The sequence below is a fragment of the Mytilus edulis genome, chromosome 9 (assembly GCF_963676685.1).
Source record: "Mytilus edulis chromosome 9, xbMytEdul2.2, whole genome shotgun sequence".
NCBI classification, from domain to species: Eukaryota; Metazoa; Mollusca; class Bivalvia; order Mytilida; family Mytilidae; genus Mytilus; species Mytilus edulis.
Window position 1 is genome coordinate 67,609,496 of NC_092352.1, and position 20,261 is coordinate 67,629,756.

Consider the following 20,261-nt stretch of genomic DNA (forward strand, 5'->3'; position numbering starts at 1 on the left):
ATTTTGGGAGTTTTGGTCCCAACAGAATAAGGGGCCCAAAGGGTCCAAAATTAAACTTTGTTTGATTTCATCAAAATTGAATAATTGGGGTTCTTTGATATGCCGAATCTAACTGTCATGACTGTGTATGTAGATTCTTAACTTTTGGTCCCGTTTTCAAATTGGTCTACATTAAGGTCCAAAGGGTCCAAAATTAAACTTAGTTTGATTTTGACAAAAAATGAATCAGTTAGGTTCTTTGATATGCTGAATCTAAAAATGTACTTAGATTCTTGATTATTGGCCCAGTTTTCAAGTTGGTCCAAATCGGGGTCCAAAATTAAACTTTGTTTGATTTCATCAAAAATTGAATAAATGGGGTTCTTTGATATACCAAATCTAACTGTGTATGTAGATTCTTCATTTTTGGTCCTGTTTTCAAATTGGTCTACACCAAAGTCCAAAGGGTCCAAAATTAAACTTAGTCTGATTTCAACAAAAATTGAAATCTTGGGGTTCTTTGATATGCTGAATCCAAAAATGTACTTAGATTTTTTATTATGGGCCCAGTTTTCAAGTTGGTCCAAATCAGGATCTAAAATTATTATATTAAGTGTTGTGCAATAGCAAGTCTTTTCAATTGCACAGTATTGTGAAATAGCAAATTTTTTTTTAATTAGAGTTATCTTTCTTTGTCCAGAATAGTAAGCAAGAAATATCTAATTGCAAAATATTGTGCAATAGCAAGATTTTTTTTTAATTGGAGTTATCTTTCTTTGTCCAGAATCAACTTAAATCTTTGTTATATACAATATACAATGTATATTCACTTTTTACTACCAACTGATAAATTATAATAAATAACATTCAGTGATAACAAGCAGTTTTTTTTACATCTTAATATTTTATGATGTATTTAAATGAGTAGTTATTGTTGCAAACTCCATTAGAAATTTTAATTGAGATTAGTTTTGGAATAAGGGAAAGGGGGATGTGATTAAAAAAATTGGGTTCAATTTTTCTCATTTGAAATTTCATAAATAAAAAAGAAAATTTCTTCAAACATTTTTATGCCCCACCTACGATAGTAGAGGGGCATTATGTTTTCTGGTCTGTGCGTCCGTCCGTCCGTTAGTCCGTCCGTCTGTCCCGCTTCAGGTTAAAGTTTTGAGTCAAGGTAGTTTTTGATGAAGTTTAAGTCCAATCGACTTTAAACTTAGTACACATGTCCCCTATGATATGATCTTTCTAATTTTAATGCCAAATTAGAGTTTTTACCCCAATTTCACGGTCCACTGAACATGGAAAATGATAGTGCGAGTGGGGCATTCGTGTACTGAGGACACCATTCTTGTTTTGAGAGGATTAATATTCAACAGCATAGTGAATTGCTCTAAGAGAAAACAAAAATTTTAAGTTCATTAGAACACATTCATTCTGTGTCAGAAACCTATGCTGTGTCAACTATTTAATCACAATCCAAATTTAGAGCTGAATCCAGCTTGAATGTTGTGTCCATATTTGCCCCAACCGTTCAGGGTTCAACCTCTGCGGTCGTATAAAGCTACGCCCTGCGGAGCATCTGGTTTTTTTGTAAATTGAATATTTGTTGTTGATTTTGCTGTAATTTTATAATACATCAGATTAGAAGTGATAATATCAGATTGTTCTGAACATGCATGAAATATTTGCCACTGGATGTAAAGCAACCAACAATCAATCCGTGATGATATCAGTTATTTGGAACAGATTTCAGTCAATATAAGACCAGTCAGATGATCAGTAGCCTAGGTTACTTAATTTTAATAAAAATTGTCCATAGCTAGTGCTCACCAGTTTGTCAATCTATGAGAGTTTTAATAAAAATTGTCCATAGTGCTCACCAGTTTGTCAATCTATGAGAGTGTGGGAGGTTGGACACTCTTAAGAAATGAAAAATGTCATTTCTTTCTGGATGTTTGATTGACATCAATTTGTCTGCAACACAATTATTGTGGAACACAGTTGTCCTTTTATGTGGATGGTTGAGCTTAGTTGATTACATTATCTCTTCAAAAATATTCATGTTTCTTAAATGTGTCAACAAATAGGTTACTGAGACCATTGTCCACCTACATAACCTGTCCATCATGTAGAGTCAGGATTAAACTTGAATAAAGGCTCCAATAACTTATAAAGCTTCATGAAACTCTACAGTTGTCAGTAATAGCTAAGTATTTACATTTGTCTATATTCAAAGTTATCGTAAGTTGTCAGTAAGATTGACCAGTGTGTTGACCTTAACATTATTACATTGGATAGTTGCCACTGGACATGAATTAAACACTAATATAACCAAAGCAAAGCATTGGTTGGAGAACTGCACAAATTAAAAAATATTTTTATAAATGATTTAAAATGGTTGTCTATAAAATCTTTGCTCAATGTCAACAATTGTTAAAAAATTTGAATAAATAAAGTGCCAATGTTTCTTTAAGTCCAAGTAGAAAAATGTGATTAAATTGATATCATTGAAGTTTTCTCTATTTTGCTAACCAGAGGACTGGATTGTATACCCCTTGGCCACTATTGAAGATGAAGTTTCCTTAGAAGTACATTCAATTATTGTTACCTGATTTGATATTCCCTAGAATACATCTATAAAAGGGAATTAGATATAAGATGCAATTTGGGATATAAGAAGATATGTTGAAAAAACAAATTGGATTTCCCAAATTATACTAAGCAATTAATTGATGAAGGCATTACGGATGTGCATTCTTAAAGTACACAATCACAAAGGTTAAAATAGGAGTTACAGTCAATTTCCTAATGCATGTACAGCAGGACTTTGGTGAGCTTGCTTTTTTTGTTTTTATATATTGTACAATTGCAATTGAGTTTATGTCCAATCAAATTGAAATATTACATATACAGGTGTAATATTGCCTAAATCTATTGTTTGAAGATGTCAATCTTAATTACAAAATTTATGTAAATGTTTATTTCAACAAAGCAAGCATAAGCCAACCAAAGTTTTGATCTACAAGCATTACGAAATTAGCTCTAATCCTATATCTTGATATCTTTAAAACATGAAATTCAAATAATGAAGAATATTTTGTTTTTATTTTCTGATCTTTTTTAAAACAAAACTGCAATACATGTAATTGGAACTTAAAATTGCATCTTTATCATTCGACATGAAATTGTAAAAAGAAAAATGAATATTTCATTGCCCATTGAAGTAGTTTATGTCTCGCCTTGACGGAGTCAAAAAGCGAGACATAGGTATGCTATTTCCAGCGGCGGCAATGGCATCATCAATATATAAGTTTGTGATAAGGTCTAGTTTATGGGAACCACAAGTGTTAGGGCAATCATATATGCAGTTGTATAAGCATTGGCACATTTCATTTCTTATAATGGAGATTATTTGGCCCTGCCGCCTCAGTCACTGGTCTATTGACTTTGAAACTTTTGTTTATTTTACATGTATTAGTTTGTGATTAGGTCAGTTTATGGGGAACCACAAGTGGTTACAAGGTCAATGATATTTAGCATGCAGTTGTATAACCATTGGCATATCTCATTTCCATGGAGATATTTTGGTTCCGCCCCCTTAGTCATGGTCTATTGACTTTGAAAATTTTTCTAAGTTATCATGTATTAGTTTGTGATCAGGTCAGTTCAAAGGGAACCAATAGTGGTAGACCTAGAATGTTGATTGGTATTCAGTTGTATAAGCATTGGCACATCTCATTTCCATGGAGAATATTTGGCCTCGCCCCTCAGTCACAGTCTAATGACTTTGAAACTTATCTTAGTTTACATGTATTAGTTTGTAATTACATCAGTTAAGATGAACTGCTAATGTTAAGTCAACGTTATTTGGTATGTTTGCAAGTCGTTTCCATGGAGATTATATAGCCCCACCCCCTCTTCATGGTTCATTGACTTTGAATCTTTTACATAGTTTACAAGTTAATGTTTGTATTTAGGTTTGGGAACGACTTACTATATTTGGTATGCAGTTGTATTAGCATTATGGCACATCTCATTTACATGGAGATTGTTTAGCCCTGTAACTCAGTCATGGTTCATTGACTTTGAATATGTGCATAACTTGTGTAAGATGTTAAAGTATTGCTATTTTTATTTCAACATTTGCATAATCAAAATTTCAAAAAGGCGAGACATATCTCTATGATAACAGTTTATCAAACTTTATGATAATAGTAATTACACTTCCAATTGACTTTCGGTTGATGCATGTAAAAAGATGTGTTCTAATTACTTTAATTGGATCATTTGAAATATCTTGCAATAAAGTAACCTTTGAAAAAACTTAATTCATTTTAATTAATTAAATTTCAAAGAGAAAATACATTATTAATTGACAATGCATTTACTTTCATAAGAAGAATAGGAAATTTCCGTGTATTGCTTTTATGATCAAAGTCTCGTAATAATTTGGAGAGGGCGTAAAGGAGGTTAATCAGCACGGAAGAATGGGAAATAAAATTGCCTTCTGACGAACACTACTTGTGCAAGATATTATTTGACATTGCATTTTTCAAATTTTTACAAATATATTGTCTTGTTTCATTGAATTTATATAATTGTTGCCCAATTTTTGAAGACAGAAAAACAAGCGCAGTGTTTTTAGTTGACCTATTATTATTATTTTACCCTCTTAAGTTTCACTCAAATATTTTTATAGCCTATAGTAAAAATATTAAAAGTTTTATCTTATTCAATTCTAAAAAAACAGATTCATATTTATATGTCACAAATTAAAGTAAAAAAATATCTGAACTACTGATAGAACATTTTTTTTGCCCTCTTTTGTCATGTTTGTGTACTACATGATATGCTGCTACAGGGATTGAAATAAACATTTTCAAGTGGTAGCCCAGTCAGTCATGCCAGTGTTGTATGATCAAAACAAAATAATAAAGTATAGGAAAATGAGAAAGTAGAAAATTCAGATCAAAGTATAACTCATGTTTCTCTTTTTTTTCAGTGATATTTTCGATGCCATGTTTCCAGTGCACAGACATTCAGGGGAGGTCATTATACTGCAAGGTAAATATCAATTATAACATATATTCAACAAAGTATAGCAACCAATACCATTCACATTCAACAGACATTTAAAGGTCAATTATACACTGTCATCTACATTATAGAGGTCTATACAATATATACCTTTTCGTTACATTTCCTAATGAAGGGTTATTGCCCCTATATCAAAATGTGCAAAGAAATTGGAATAAAACTATTCACAAGAGTAAATAATTGAAAATAAATACAAATAATAAAGAATATTTACTAAACAAAAAAAAAAATATACAAAGAGGGGTTTATTCCTTAAAAGTCATATGTTCTGAATTGTTATAACAATGACTTTTGTGTACACCATAGATGGTCAAGCCCTGCATTATCAGATCACAAATTGTATTATCACTTAAGAATCCCACATGTTTAGTCCATATATAAAATAATTTGCAATGACAATTCCTTTCAAGTACTATAATGTGTTAATGTTCAGCCTTGTCTTTGATGGAAAGCCTTAATCTCTTGACGAAGGACAGTCATTAGCTTTAATGAATGCACTAAAGCCATGAAGGACAGATATACCTTGAATGCACTAAAGCTATGAAGGAATAACAATAACTGTAATGTATTAAAGCAAAAGTATAACAATAACTTTAATGCACTAAAGTCATGAAGGAATAACACTTACTTTAATGTACTAAAGCCATGAAGGAATAACACTAACTTTAATGTACTAAAGCCATGAATGAATAACTCTTACTTTAATGTACTAAAGCCATGAAGGAATAACACTAACTTTAATGTACTAAAGCCATGAAGGAATAACACTAACTTTAATGTACTAAAGCCATGAAGGAATAACAATAACTTTAATGCACTAAAGCCATGAAGGAATAACAATAACTTTTAATGCACTTAAGCCATGAAGGAATAACAATAACTTTTAATGCACTTAAGTCATGAAGGAATAACAATAACTTTAATGCACTAAAGCCATGAAGGAATAACAATAACTTTTAATGCACTTAAGCCATGAAGGAATAACAATAACTTTTAATGCACTAAAGCCATGAAGGAATAACAATAACTTTTAATGCACTAAAGTCATGAAGCAATAACTCTTACTTTAATGTACTAAAGCCATGAAGGAATAACAATAACTTTAATGCACTAAAGCCATGAAGGAATAACAATAACTTTTAATGCACTAAAGCCATGAAGGAATAACAATAACTTTTAATGCACTAAAGTCATGAAGGAATAACTCTTACTTTAATGTACTAAAGCCATGAAGGAATAACAATAACTTTAATGCACTAAAGCCATGAAGGAATAACAATAACTTTTAATGCACTAAAGCCATGAAGGAATAACAATAACTTTTAATGCACTTAAGTCATGAAGGAATAACAATAACTTTAATGCACTAAAGCCATGAAGGAATAACAATAACTTTTAATGCACTAAAGTCATGAAGGAATAACTCTTACTTTAATGTACTAAAGCCATGAAGGAATAACACTAACTTTAATGTACTAAAGCCATGAAGGAATAACACTAACTTTAATGTACTAAAGCCATGAAGGAATAACACTTACTTTAATGCACTAAAGCCATGAAGGAATAACAATAACTTTAATGCACTAAAGCCATGAAGGAATAACAATAACTTTTAATGCACTAAAGCCATGAAGGAATAACACTAACTTTAATGCACCAAAGACATGAAGGAATAACACTAACTTTAATGTACTAAAGCAAAAGTATAACAATAACTTTTAATGTACTAAAGCCATGAAGGAATAACAATAACTTTAATGCACTAAAGACATGAATGAATAACTCTTACTTTAATGTACTAAAGCCATGAAGGAATAACACTAACTTTAATGCACTAAAGCCATGAAGGAATAACAATAACTTTAATGCACTAAAGCCAAGGAATAACAATAACTTTAATGCACTAAAGCCATGAGGCTATAACACTAATTTTAATGCACTAAAGACATGAATGAATAACACTTACTGTAATGTACTAAAGCCAAGGAATAACAATAATTTTAATGCTCTAAAGCCATGAGGCTATAACACTAATTTTAATGCACTAAAGATATGAAGGAATAACACTAACTTTAATGCACTAAAGCCATAAGGAATAAAATAACTTAATGCACCAAAGCCATGAGGGAATAACACTAACTTTTATGCACTAAAGCCATGAAGGAATAACAAAAACTTTAATGCACTAAAATACCCACTTCATTAATTTTTTATACGACAGCAAAAATTTTAATTTTTCGTCGTATATTGCTATCACGTTGGCATTGTCATCCTGCGTCGTCGTCGTCGTTGTCGTCCGAATACTTTTAGTTTTCGCACTCTTAACTTTAGTAAAAGTGAATAGAAATCTATGAAATTTTAACACAAGGTTTATAACCACAAAAGGAAGGTTGGGATTGATTTTGGGAGTTTTGGTCCCAACATTTTAGGAATTAGGGGCCAAAAAGGGACTAAATAAGCATTTTCTTGGTTTTCGCACTATAACTTTAGTTTAAGTGAATAGAAATCTATGAAATTTTGACACAAGGTTTATGACCACAAAAGGAAGGTTAGGATTGATTTTGGGAGTTTTAGTTCAAACAGTTTAGGAATTAGGGTCCAAAAAAGGGCCCAAATAAGCATTATTCTTGGTTTTTGCACAATAACTTTAGTATAAGTAAATAGAAATCAATGAAATTTAAACACAAGGTTTATGACCACAAAAGGAAGGTTGGGATTGATTTTGGGAGTTGAGGTCTGAACAGTTTAGGAATAAGGGGCCAAAAAGGGGCCCAAGTAAGCATTATTCTTGGTTTTCGCACCATAACTTTAGTATAAGCAGGGTTTCCGCTGGCGGTCGCCATTTTCGCAATTTGCGAAAAAATAATAATTGTGGCGATAAAAAATCGTCATTTGCGAAAGAATTTGGCGAAAGAAATATATATAACGATTTATTTTCCTCCATCTTGTTTATATTTTTTTTCGAGTTTCTCGGACTTAACCCGATCAGACAATACTCGGAATTCACCTTGAGATCAGAAAATCAATAATCAGCTGATTGCATTTTAAAGCTATCGACAACAAAGGACTAATTAATAAAGGTGTTGATTGAATAGTTTGACAAAATGATATGGTTAAATGGCTTCCGCTAAATGTCACATACAGAAATTATTTACCACTTTGCAACGCACGTGTTTGAAGCAAAATTTTGACGTCTCCTCTCCTTTTAAAGACAATTTAGAAAAGAAAGCTGTTGTTGTGACGAAAATGTTCAAAAGCAAGAAAAATCTCCAATTTAAAACTTTAATTATCCTTTGACTTTTATATAGGTAATTGATAGGGAGACTACTTTAAAGTCGTTTGAGTGACACACGTGTTTCAAGCATAGTTTTACGTCTCAACTTTTTCATTTACCATTGTTTTCGATGGTCAAGAAAAGAAAACTGTCGTTATGACGAAATATATCCAAAAGGTTGGGAACACAACCCCTCGAAGGAGATTAACTCTTCAATGTAATGACTACACATGAAATGAGGAATGGATCAATTTCATGTGATTAAAGCTTTTGTTTTGTTGTAAAAAACACTTCTTAGTACAAAAGGGCACATCAGTATTTTTCTTTTAAAGGAACTTTTCCTACGAACTAAACTGGTATTATATGATTAAAAAAAACGACACTAACTTGTTATATTCCAGGACTTTATTATTAAAAGTGTACAGCCCCCTCATTTAGAAACAACAAATATTTTTCTTTTAAGTTTAAAAAATTCTGATGTTTTAAAGTAAATGTTTAGTGTTTATTCATTAAAATGTAGACTCTAAAATAAGTTTGAGAAAATAATCATAGACACAATGGGACAAAATCATCTTATGTAAGGGAGGGAGTGGGTAGAAAAAAGGTAAATTTTAAATGAAAAATATATTTATGTTACTTGGCGAAAAAAAAAATAAAGTGGCGAAAAATATCAGTGTTCTCCCCAGGATTTTTGGATAGCACCAGGGTAACGCGTGGCGAAATGAATTTTACAATATTTTGTGTCGCGTTGCGTCGCTTATTTTTTTCTTGTTAGTTTTTGTCATTACCTGTTTTCCTTTGTTTTGTTAACTGTGGTACTGTGTTATATAGACTTTGGGTCAGAACATTATCATGATTATTGGTAGAAAAAGTAAATCAATAAAACAGTTTGTATACTTTAATATCTTTGAAAAAGAAAAGAAAGCACAATTAGTCACTTCTTATATTTTGATCAAGCCATTTTGTCCCAATACTTGTAGTTACACTACACATTCCCCATGTTAGATTTGACCATAATAATGAACTTTGAACAAGATTAATTTTTTTTTATACAGAACCTTATCCTTAATGCAACATTCTAATACAATTTTGCATTCAATTTATACTTTATTTTAATTTTCAATGAGAAATTATATGTGAGGAGCATTTATTTGTAATAAGCAAAATCAGGGGAAGTAACTCCACAATTAATTTCTCACAGGCAAATTATTTTGACTAAAGACTGGCGTAATAGAGTTAATTTACAAATGTCTGCTTGTCCCCTATTACAATTCTGATGTTAAAATTGTGATCTCTTAATTAATTAAAACACAAGAGAATCATATACATCGATTAAGTCCAATCATCAACAAGGTTAACCTCAACAGGTAAATCGATCACGTGGTGTAAACAATCTATTTGTCAATACTGGATTAAACTGGTTAGAACTGGTCAATTATCATGTAAAATTTTAACCCTCACTGAAAGTTGAAGTCATCTGAAACTTTACCGATTTTAATACGATTTTTTTACCGAAAACTTTAGCACCACGGAGAAAAATTATACATCGCGGCAAGAACGATACCACCGCGGTAGAAAATTATACATCGCGGGCCCGTGGTCCTTTAAGGGCCTGGGGAGAACACTGAATATATTGTTTTGGCGAAAGAGGTGGCGAAAAAAAAATTGACCCAGGGGAAACCCTGAGTATAAGTAAATAGAAATCTTTGAAATTTAAACACAAGGTTTATGACCATAAAAGGAAGGTTGGGTTTGATTTTGGGAGTTTTGGTCCCAACATATTTTTAGGAAAAAGGGGCCCAAAGGGTCCAAAATTGAACTTTGTTTGATTTCATCAAAAATTGAATAATTGGGGTTCTTTGATATGCCGGATCTAACTGTGTATGTAGATTCTTAATTTTTGGTCCCGTTTTCCAATTGGTCTACATTATAGGTCCAAAGGGTCCAAAATTAAACTTAGTTTGATTTTCACAAAAATTGAATCCTTGGGGTTCTTTGATATGCTGAATCTAAAAATGTACTTAGATTTTTTATTATTGGCCCAGTTTTCAAGTTGGTCCAAATCGGGGTCCAAAATTAAACTTTGTTTGATTTCATCAAAAATTGAATAATTGGGGTTCTTTGATATGCCAAATCTAACTGTGTATGTAGATTCTTAATTTTTAGTCCCGTTTTCAAATTGGTCTACATTAAATACCAAAGGGTCCAAAATTAAACTAAGTTTGATTTTAATAAAAATTGAATTCTTTGGCTTTTTTGATATGCTGAATTTAATCATGTACTTAGATTTTTGATTATGGGCCCAGTTTTCAAGTTGGTTCAAATCAGGATCCAAAATTATTATATTAAGTATTGTGCAATACCAAGAAATTTTCGATTGCACAGTATTCAGCAATAGCAAGAAATCTTCAATTGCACAGTATTGTGCATTAGCAAAAAATTTTCAATTGCACAGTATTGTGCAATAGCAAGAAATCTTCAATTGCACAGTATTGTGCAATAGCAAATATTTTCAATTGCACAGTATTGCGCAATAGCAAGAAATATCTAATTGCACAATATTGTGCAATAGCAAGAAATTTTCAATTGATTGGAGTTATCTTTCTTTGTCCAGAATAGTAGTTGAATCAACTTAAATCATTGTTTTATACAATGCACAATGTATATTCACTTTAACTACCAACTGATAAATTAAAACACTCTTTACCATTCAGTGATAACAAGCACTTTTTGTTACATTTTAATATTTTATGATGTATTTAAATGAGTAGTTATTGTTGCAAACTCCATTAGAAATTTGAATTGAGATCAGTTTTGAAAAAAGGGAAAGGGGGATGTGAAAAAAAAAATGGTGGTGGGGGGGGGGGGGGGGGGTTAATGTTTCTCATTTCAGATTTCATAAATAAAAAGAAAATTTCTTCAAACATTTTTTTGAGAGGATTAATATTCAACAGCATAGTGATTGCTCAAAGACAAAAAAAAATTTTAAGTTCATTAGACCACATTCATTCTGTGTCCAAAACCTTTGCTGTGTCAACTATTTAATCACAATCCAAATTTAGAGCTGAATCCAGCTTGAATGTTGTGTCCATACTTGCCCCAACCGTTTAGGGTTCAACCTATGCGGTCGTATAAAGCTGCGCCCTGCGGAGCATCTGTTTTTTTTTATTTTAACTTTTTTTTGCATCCATTTTGCCTATAAAAATCAATATAAAACAGACCCTAATGGAAATATATAAGTAAAATAAGGACAGACTGCATCCCTAAGCAGACTAGTTAAATTTTATTCGGACTAGTAAGTTTTTGCAAAATTTTGATTACACATATATTGTGAAAAATGTCTGAATATAAAAAAAGAAGATGTGGTATGATTGCCAATGAGACAACTTTCAATAAGAGACCAAATAAATACTGATCTTCAGACTAGTAATTGGAAAAGGTTTTAGTGCAGACTATTAGTACAATACAATTATAGTATAAGAGTACTTTGAAGTAGGAATTACACTGTTTGTCTACATTAGTAACATATGGTGTTATTTCCATTTTAGTTGGTTAAGGTCAAATATAAATTATTCTTTTAGTATTAAGATAGGTATCTTAAGAAGTAGATCAGGGGAGATAATGATATATCAATTGGTTTAACAAGACATCAGCTGGTTACTTATTCTTCTCTGCTGCAGTCTCTTTGTCTTCAATTCTGAACCAGCCTGCTAACAATGCAGTGCCATCTTGATTAATTGGCCATTTGTTAAAGGAGTATGTTCGATAAAGTCCCAAAATGGCAGGGGTTAAGAAATTTTGTTATAGCTCACTAGCCCAGGGCTAATTGGTAGCAGGATTTTACTAGCCCTGTTGGAAGAACTACTAGCCCAACAAAATTGACCTGCTAGCCCGAGTATGCCTTACAAATTCATAGTTTACTGCAATATACAATGAATTCTATAAACTTAACAATTTTTATCCGTTGTACAGTAGATATTTGCAAATTGGATGCCCAAAACTTATGTCAGCAAAAAAATATCCCATTAGCAGATAATATATTCAATTAATCGATAATTGAATATTCTGTAATAATGAGTTGACTAAATCCCGAGATGGCACAAGTCTTGACCACTGCTATACATGGTTATATAAAAGCGCAGAGAGAGGATTGGAGTGATTTTTATCAGATACATCATCACGTTTGTGTAAAAGAATTACCAGCTGGTTGTATGTAATGCTCATATTTGTTTTCAGTTTAACTTTTAAAGTTTTATTTATTTAAAGAAATCAAATGACCTCAAATATCTATATGAATAAATATCACCTTCCAGAGTTTGTGTCTTTTATAATTGTTTTATAAACGAAGTACAGTAATATCCACATATTTAAATTTATTTATTAGGTAAGCTAATTGTGGGCTATAAATAGATAACAAACTGAGCACAGTCTCTAAACTGAAATTGTATTTGTTATAAATTTTATTACTTCAAAAATCGAATTAATTTGAATATAAATGAAGATAATTATGATTGATGAAATATTATTACATCAAGTTTAAGTTTTCTGAAGACTGTTAATGTTTAGGTCTTGGTTCTGGAGTCTTCACACTGAGACTACTATAAGAGGGTGGTAAAGGATTATTTTCGTGCAACGTGTTTTTCCATTTTTATTTCACGTGCAGCCGTGAAAAAGGTTCGTTATTCACCGTGTTTCGTGAAATCGGTAAAAAGATCAACGTGCAAGAAATTTTTAATTGTTCGATGAACGTGAAGTGGCAATTTTATTTCGCGTTCTTCCGTGCAGATCCCCCCCCCCCCCCTTAACGCCCCTCCTATAACAGTAGTCTCAGCTTCACAGTATGTAAACAAAAACAAAATGGCGTCCATAACATGCGCACATGTTATAAATTTATATCTGACAAAAGTCAGTGTTCTGATGTCAAAAGGGATATACATTTATATTGCAATAAATTATTCAGAAGGAGGTACAATCAGGTTACATTATATTTCTCTGGTTGCATAATCAATGTACAATACCCCCTGTACTTTGTGTACTGACAAATCGATATTGATAGTACGGGATCCACCCACGAGTTATTTGTTCTATTTTAAAACCTTTACAAAATCAGTTCAAATTCTTGGAATCCCGGATGACGTAGTCGAATCTGATGAATCTGACATAATCAAATTACCCATTAGGACCAGATTTGCAACTGGCAATTACATCTTACAGACAAATAGAGCAAAATTTAATCAAAATGATGTATCTGCCGTCTGCAGAGTTTGCGGTAAAGAGGATGAAACCATTTCACATTTTCTGATTTCATGTACACCTTTAGAAACTGAAAGAATGTCTCTCTTGAAATCTCTCCGAGAACAATATATCAAAGTGCTAGAACTACTAAACATTAATATGCATGATATAGATGTAGACTTCATCCATGTTATTATCAATCCATATCATCTAGTAAATTATTGTGGTACCTCTCTAACCAGTGAACTTTGTGCTTTTATTAACATCCATATAGAGCCTGCTTGTAGAACATTAATATATAAGCTTCATTTACACAGATACAAACTTTTAAATTTAGATCAGAAAAGATCTAGAAAAAATAATTTAAGATCATAGCCCTATTTAATGAAAAAAAAAGTTGTGTGTGGACTGCAAATCTCATATTTTCTATTAAGGACTCATTTTTAGATTTTATAGATGAGAACGTGTGTGATTTGTGTGTAAAGATATACCGACATTTGTAAATAGTGTACATCGTTATATATATTCTATTGGTGATTGGATATTGTAATTCACTACTGTATGACATTCTATTGGTGAAGGGATATATTGACTTCATACTGAAGGTGTGCCTATATTGGCAGAAAATATACAGATACAGATACAGATTGGCTAAGATAGAATAGTGATGATGGGAGTTTCCACTTTCTACTCTGGAAACGCCAAGAATATTTTGTTACTAGTCCGTCGGGCATATTGGGTTACAAGTTTTGGTTGCCCGAGGCCTAAATGCTGTAGTCCTGGACGTCGGGCTAATGGATTTTTTAACCCCTGCAAAATGGCCCCCTTTTTTAGCGTAAATTTAAAATTCATATTTATCGACCAATATCACGATAAATTATAGCTAATACATTGACTAGCTAGGATATAACCCATTTTGTTGAAAATTTTACGTTTCTGCGTTTCATTATGACGTCACATGTTGTACTCATATTGATTTTTCACGAAAAAATCAACGAAAATGGTAGAATTTCCATAGATTATTGGACAGGAAACATAAAGCGCATACGTCGACAACAAAGATCTTTTAAAATAATGTTTGTGAAGACATTTCACATGTCTTATTTGAATCTTAAGCTTGTCGACGCCTGTGCTCTATGTTTCCTGGTCCTTTATTTGGTTGAAATCTAGCTGATTTTGTCACATTTCACCAAAATCCCTTATCTTGACCTTTTTTGGATGTAAAAATCAACGTGTTAGAATTAAACTTTGACAAAAACAGTTCTGTTTAACTTTCTAACATGTCTTTAGGGCAACTTTAAACATGTATTACCTTGTAACTATCAACTTTATAATTGGGGCCATATATGGCCCTTACCAAACTTACTCCTTTGTAATGGGAAAGGTTTTTGATTGGATAGCTTGGTGTTATTACACTTGTTATTTGCTAAACTGAATGATTTTTTTTTACATAATTCATATCTAAGAAATTTTAAACATTAAATGAGGAAAGTTGAATCAAGTGAAATTGATATAAACATGCATTGCTCTTGAACTCGTTCTAAAGTACTTTCAATAAATGATGTCGAACTTCAGTAGCCTGAGCAATAACATGGGTCTTAAAGACATGTATAATCCTTTTATAATCCTAAAATAGAAAGTGGCATGGATTTATATTCGTTATTCTATTATATAAGCTTCTTGGAGAGATTGTTTGCTAGATAATTGAATCTTTTCTCACAGCTGAAGATAGAAATTGCACTTTAAATTAATTTTCCATTCCATTATCAAGCCAACAGGGAGAAAAAATACTTTAAAAATTTATACTTAATTTGATTTAACTAAATGAAACGTACAGAAACAAAAACAAATCGGTTTTCACTTTTAAAAATAATTGGATGTTAAAATGAGTATTAAGTCAAGTATGAAAATAATTGGGTTTTAATAAATGAACAAGAGAGGAGCAAATAAGATACCAGAGGGACATTCAAACACAAGTAATAGATCAAAATTAAACTGACAAGGCCATGGGTAAAAAAGAAAAAGACCAACTGTTATATACATACAATAGTACATGAATCATAACATAGAATGCTACTAACTATAAGTAACATTAACCTAACCTAAAATAGGGATGATCTCAGGTGCTCCAGAAGGGTAAGCAGATCCTGCTCCACATTTGGCATCTGTCATGTTGTTCATCTTATACACAAGTAATGAGTCGCTTTTGAAGATGATTAAATGATAATTCAATATTTAATTCACTTTTGAAGACATTTGGTATAAATTCACATTTTAAGTCGCTTTACTTTAGAAGATAATAAGATGTTAATACAAGTATCTTAGTCAGTCTCAGAGAAATTTTTAAGTCACTTTTGAAGATAATTGGGTGTTAACACAAGTTTTAAGTCACTTTTGAAGATAATTGGGTGTTAACACAAGTATTAAGTCACTTTTAAAGATAATTGGATGTTTACACAAGTATTAAGTCACTTTTGAAGATAATTGGAGGTTTACACAAGTATTAAGTCACTTTTGAAGATAATTGGGTGTAAACACAAGTATGAAGTCTCTTTTGAAAATTGATATTGATGCAAGTGTTATTTAGTCACTAATGAAGAACATTTGAGGTTTAAATACAAGAGTGACTTTTTGAAGATATTCCAATGTTAATAGAGGTATTAAGTCACTTTTGCAACATTGATTATGAAGTATTCCATCTCTGAGCAGGAGATTTTTTGTGTCTAGAAATAGAAGGGTAAACCAGATTTACAAAAGATGTTGTAAAGAGTCCTGAGGGGGGTTTTTCAATTTACATAAAATGATGGTTTGGAATATAAGGAATAAGAGTACATCTCATATACTAACTGGGAAAAAACAACACTTTTGGTTATCTCTTTTAAGAAAAACATCTATTTTCTAAGAAAGTAATCTAATTTAAGACAATAAATGCTATATTGCCATGTCAGTGCCAATTATTCTTGTGTTGCTGATAAAATGTTAGTTTTTCTGTTTAATGTGGAAATAGTCTGATTTCATCAATGCTGAAAGGCGGAAAAATTGCATACCAAATAAAAATATTCCAGACACAATTACCATGGAAGATAGAAACATTCTGTCAAAATTAACCTTTAAATTGCATTCCTAATTTGTCAGTGAATGAACGATTTAAAAAAAAATGTGTTCTGTAGAAGCTGAAACTATTATTAACTAACTGTACACCAATAGGAAAATAGCTTTTCAAGAACCTACATGAAATTTTTTAAAGAATATTATTTTGAAATGCAATTGAAAGTTGATGTTCCTTTGCTTAAATAGTAACTTTAAAGTCTATTTTGATTGCAAATTTATTTTATTGCAAAATATTGCAAAATAAATTGTCTGAATTTCCATAACTTATTTCTGAGGTAATCTCAGAAGAAATTTATCTTAAAGGCTCAATTTTTTCTCGTATTTTATATAGATTAGACCGTTCAGGTTTTCCATTTGAATGGTTTTACACTAGTCATTTTTTAGGGCCTTTTATAGCTTGCTGTTCGGTGTGAGCAAAGGCTCTGTGTTGAATATTAAACTTTGACCTGTAATGATTTACTTTTACAAATTGTGACTAATGGATGGAGGAGAGTTGTCTCATTGGCACTCATTATCATACCACATCTTCTTGTATCTATCAATATCAATTTCAATCAGAATTGGATGCATACTTGTTATGTAATAGGAAATTGTTTCAAACAAATTGATCATTAGTCACAAACTAAAGCTTCAAAGAGATTTGTATTTTATATTTGTATTATTAGCGTTGCTGCATTTTAAAGTGCCTTTTTTTACACATTGCAATGTTCAAAGCCACCATCAACTTTCACTTTGAGTAAATTGTGGAGAAAGATCATCAAATATTGTTTACTATATTGTTGACTTATATATTTCTTGGCTCTATATTCTTTTTAGTTTTACAATATATTGCTATGATAAAATTATTTTTATATTTCAGGTGATGAGGGTGATAATTTCTATGTTATTGACCAAGGTGAAGTAGATGTAAGTATATGTATTATTGACTGAAGTTTGATTAGGTGTTTAACTTCAGTTTTATTGACCTGACTTAAGTGTTTGTTAGTATAAAAAAACTCATCAAAGATACTTAATCTGTATGCCAGACACATCTGATCATGATGTGGGCCTGCTATTAAGGCATTGTTTGAAGATGTTTTTGAAGATGCGAAGCACTTGCAAATACCAGTCGTCCTTCCCTCGGTTTAGTCAGTCTGTCCGATCTTGTTAGCACTCTCACCAGTACAAGTCTTCCCAGATTTTCATAAAACTTATACTATAGGTTAATATCAGCACTATCTCAGACTAGTTCTTAAATGATGGAAGATCAACTTTTTTAAAAGAGTAATGTCCCTTGGAAATAATAAATTTATGGAAAATGGCTTCGTTAACGCTCTAGTACAATTCTTGCCAGATTTGATAAAACTTGCATTGCGGGGACACTGGTTATTATATTTCTATTTTTAGACCTGGTAACTAATAATAGTACTTTTTTAACAAAATTAATAAAAGGAGGTACAAGTTTTGTGTAATCAACTCAACCCAGATCCCTGAAACTTCACAGGAAGAATGCACATATGTTGAAGTTGTGCACCTGCTATTATGGAATTGTTTGAGGTTTTGTTTCTTTTACTGTTTAAAATATTTTCAGTAAAGAGCATTTGTCTTTGTTGTCTTCAATCTATGTTTTTCTAACTTTATAATCTCTAGAAAATTGTTCTTGTTGAATTGTCATTTATAACAGTAAATGTATTTTCTGAGTTCTGTTTAGATTTAAGTACAATTATTTATTTCTGATTAGTATTTTTTTGGTCCCTTAATTGCGAGTTTGATATTATTGCATTTCCTACAGCTTGCTAATTTTTTCTTGTTTTAAGATTTCCTTTATGAAAAAAAAAGATAATATTTTCTATAGAAATTCATTGAAAAGATAAATAATGTTTGGTCACAAATTAGAAATCTTGTTATTGTTTATTTTTATAGCATTTTCTTCTAGTTTATTGATAATTTCCTGGTTGATTATTAAATTTCTGGTAGTTATTGATAAGTTATGGTTCTGTTTTTATTAGTATTTTCCAATTATTTGGCTATTTATCTGTTGAGATATAAAAACTAGATTAAAGCATCAAGGACAAGGCAGTTAAGAATGGCAAAAAATAAATTGTTTTTGAAGGATTGTATGCTAATTTGAAGCAATAAAAAAGATCCAACTAGTTTCTTTATATATAGCCTTTACTTCTTCATCCCTGAATCGGTTTGGAGTTCAAGGTCAAATTGGATAATAAGAGTTGGGATTATTACTTGCAGAGAATTAAGGATCCAACTCAATTTAAGATAGGCATGTCAAAAATAAAGCATTGATGGAAAAGCTTTTATTTAAAAAGGAGATTGAAAATGATCACACTTGTAATAATGTATTGTCAGTTATATTAAATATAAAAAAGGGCTAGTGAAAAACTACTTCAAAGTTAGAATTTTTAATTTAAAAATCAATGCAGCCCATCAAACTTAATCAATTGATTCAATAATTTTAGGACTTTTTTTATGTATGTAAGTTTTACATACATTTTGTATGAATTTCTTGAAGGTTGATATTTTATCTCGAGGTCAAAGGTCTAGGTCAGGTTGAGAAGGTTATTGAAATAGTACCTCTTCGGATCTAAATAATTCCAATAACAGTGTATGAGGTCAAATGTTTAAAGTTTTAGTTTTGAAAAAAGGACTTGCATACAATTTTCTCTGGCATCTTAATTTGCACAGTTTTGGACAGAAAGGGAAAAAACCAAGTTACTTTTTTAAAAAGTCTCACTGAGGTTGCAACTCAACAATTAAATAACAGAATACAGTTATGTTTAGTATTTGTTTTTGAATTCAAAGTTTTCAATACTATTTTAAACATCACATATTTTTACATCAATATAACTTTTCTAATACTTTCTTACTCTACAGTGAAGATAATTTATTTCTTATCTTATTAATCTTTTGCAAGTAATCTCCACTGTTGAATTCAAGAGTTTTGCTTAAGCTCCACTTCAGTATAATACAGGTTAACAGCTACGAAACAACTGCAAAAAAAACCCCAAAAAATGAAATAATAATTTAACAAGCTGAACTTCTTTAAACAATTGACAAAATTATTTTAGTTGCAAGAAATTCTGTTCTGAGATAATGCCTTTTTTGAGTGTTAATTGTCCAGACTCAAGGTCGTTAATTAAGGTGATGTGTGCATTTTCTTAATAACATATTAGATTTTATTATACAAATTGTGCATTAACATATTTTCTTGTGATGATGGAAATAAGATATCTACAGCAAGTCAGAAATCTTTGATTCAAGATAAAAAAAAAAAATGTTATCTTTGTAAAAGTCCTGGAAAACCTTGTGTTAAAATTATAAATTTATTCCTTCAGTTTTTACATGTTGAAAATTGGAAAAACAAATCTTTAGCTTTGAGGATTTTGAACTTGTTAGTCACCATAAACATCACTGAGATTGTACTTAGCTATTGCAAATTAAGAACTCTTAATTCAGCATAGGACAGTTAAAATTTAGATAGGACTGAATTAAGGCATGAAAGATACAGCATAAGCTCATACAGAACTTTCATTTGATGCTTTGGGAGCTGTAATATAAACTACTTTAA

At 31.1% G+C, this 20,261-nt stretch overlaps 1 protein-coding gene across 3 annotated transcripts in view; it reads left to right on the forward strand.

Annotated features, from left to right (window-relative positions):
• LOC139488891 (cAMP-dependent protein kinase regulatory subunit) overlaps positions 1–20,261 on the forward strand; it is a 109,495-nt gene that overhangs the window by 67,161 nt on the left and 22,073 nt on the right. For all 3 annotated transcript variants that reach the window (XM_071274853.1, XM_071274854.1, XM_071274852.1), the window contains exons 4-5: positions 4,985–5,046; positions 17,559–17,605. In XM_071274853.1, the coding sequence (XP_071130954.1) occupies positions 4,985–5,046; positions 17,559–17,605 (109 nt within the window). The remainder of the gene's footprint in view (positions 1–4,984; positions 5,047–17,558; positions 17,606–20,261) is intronic.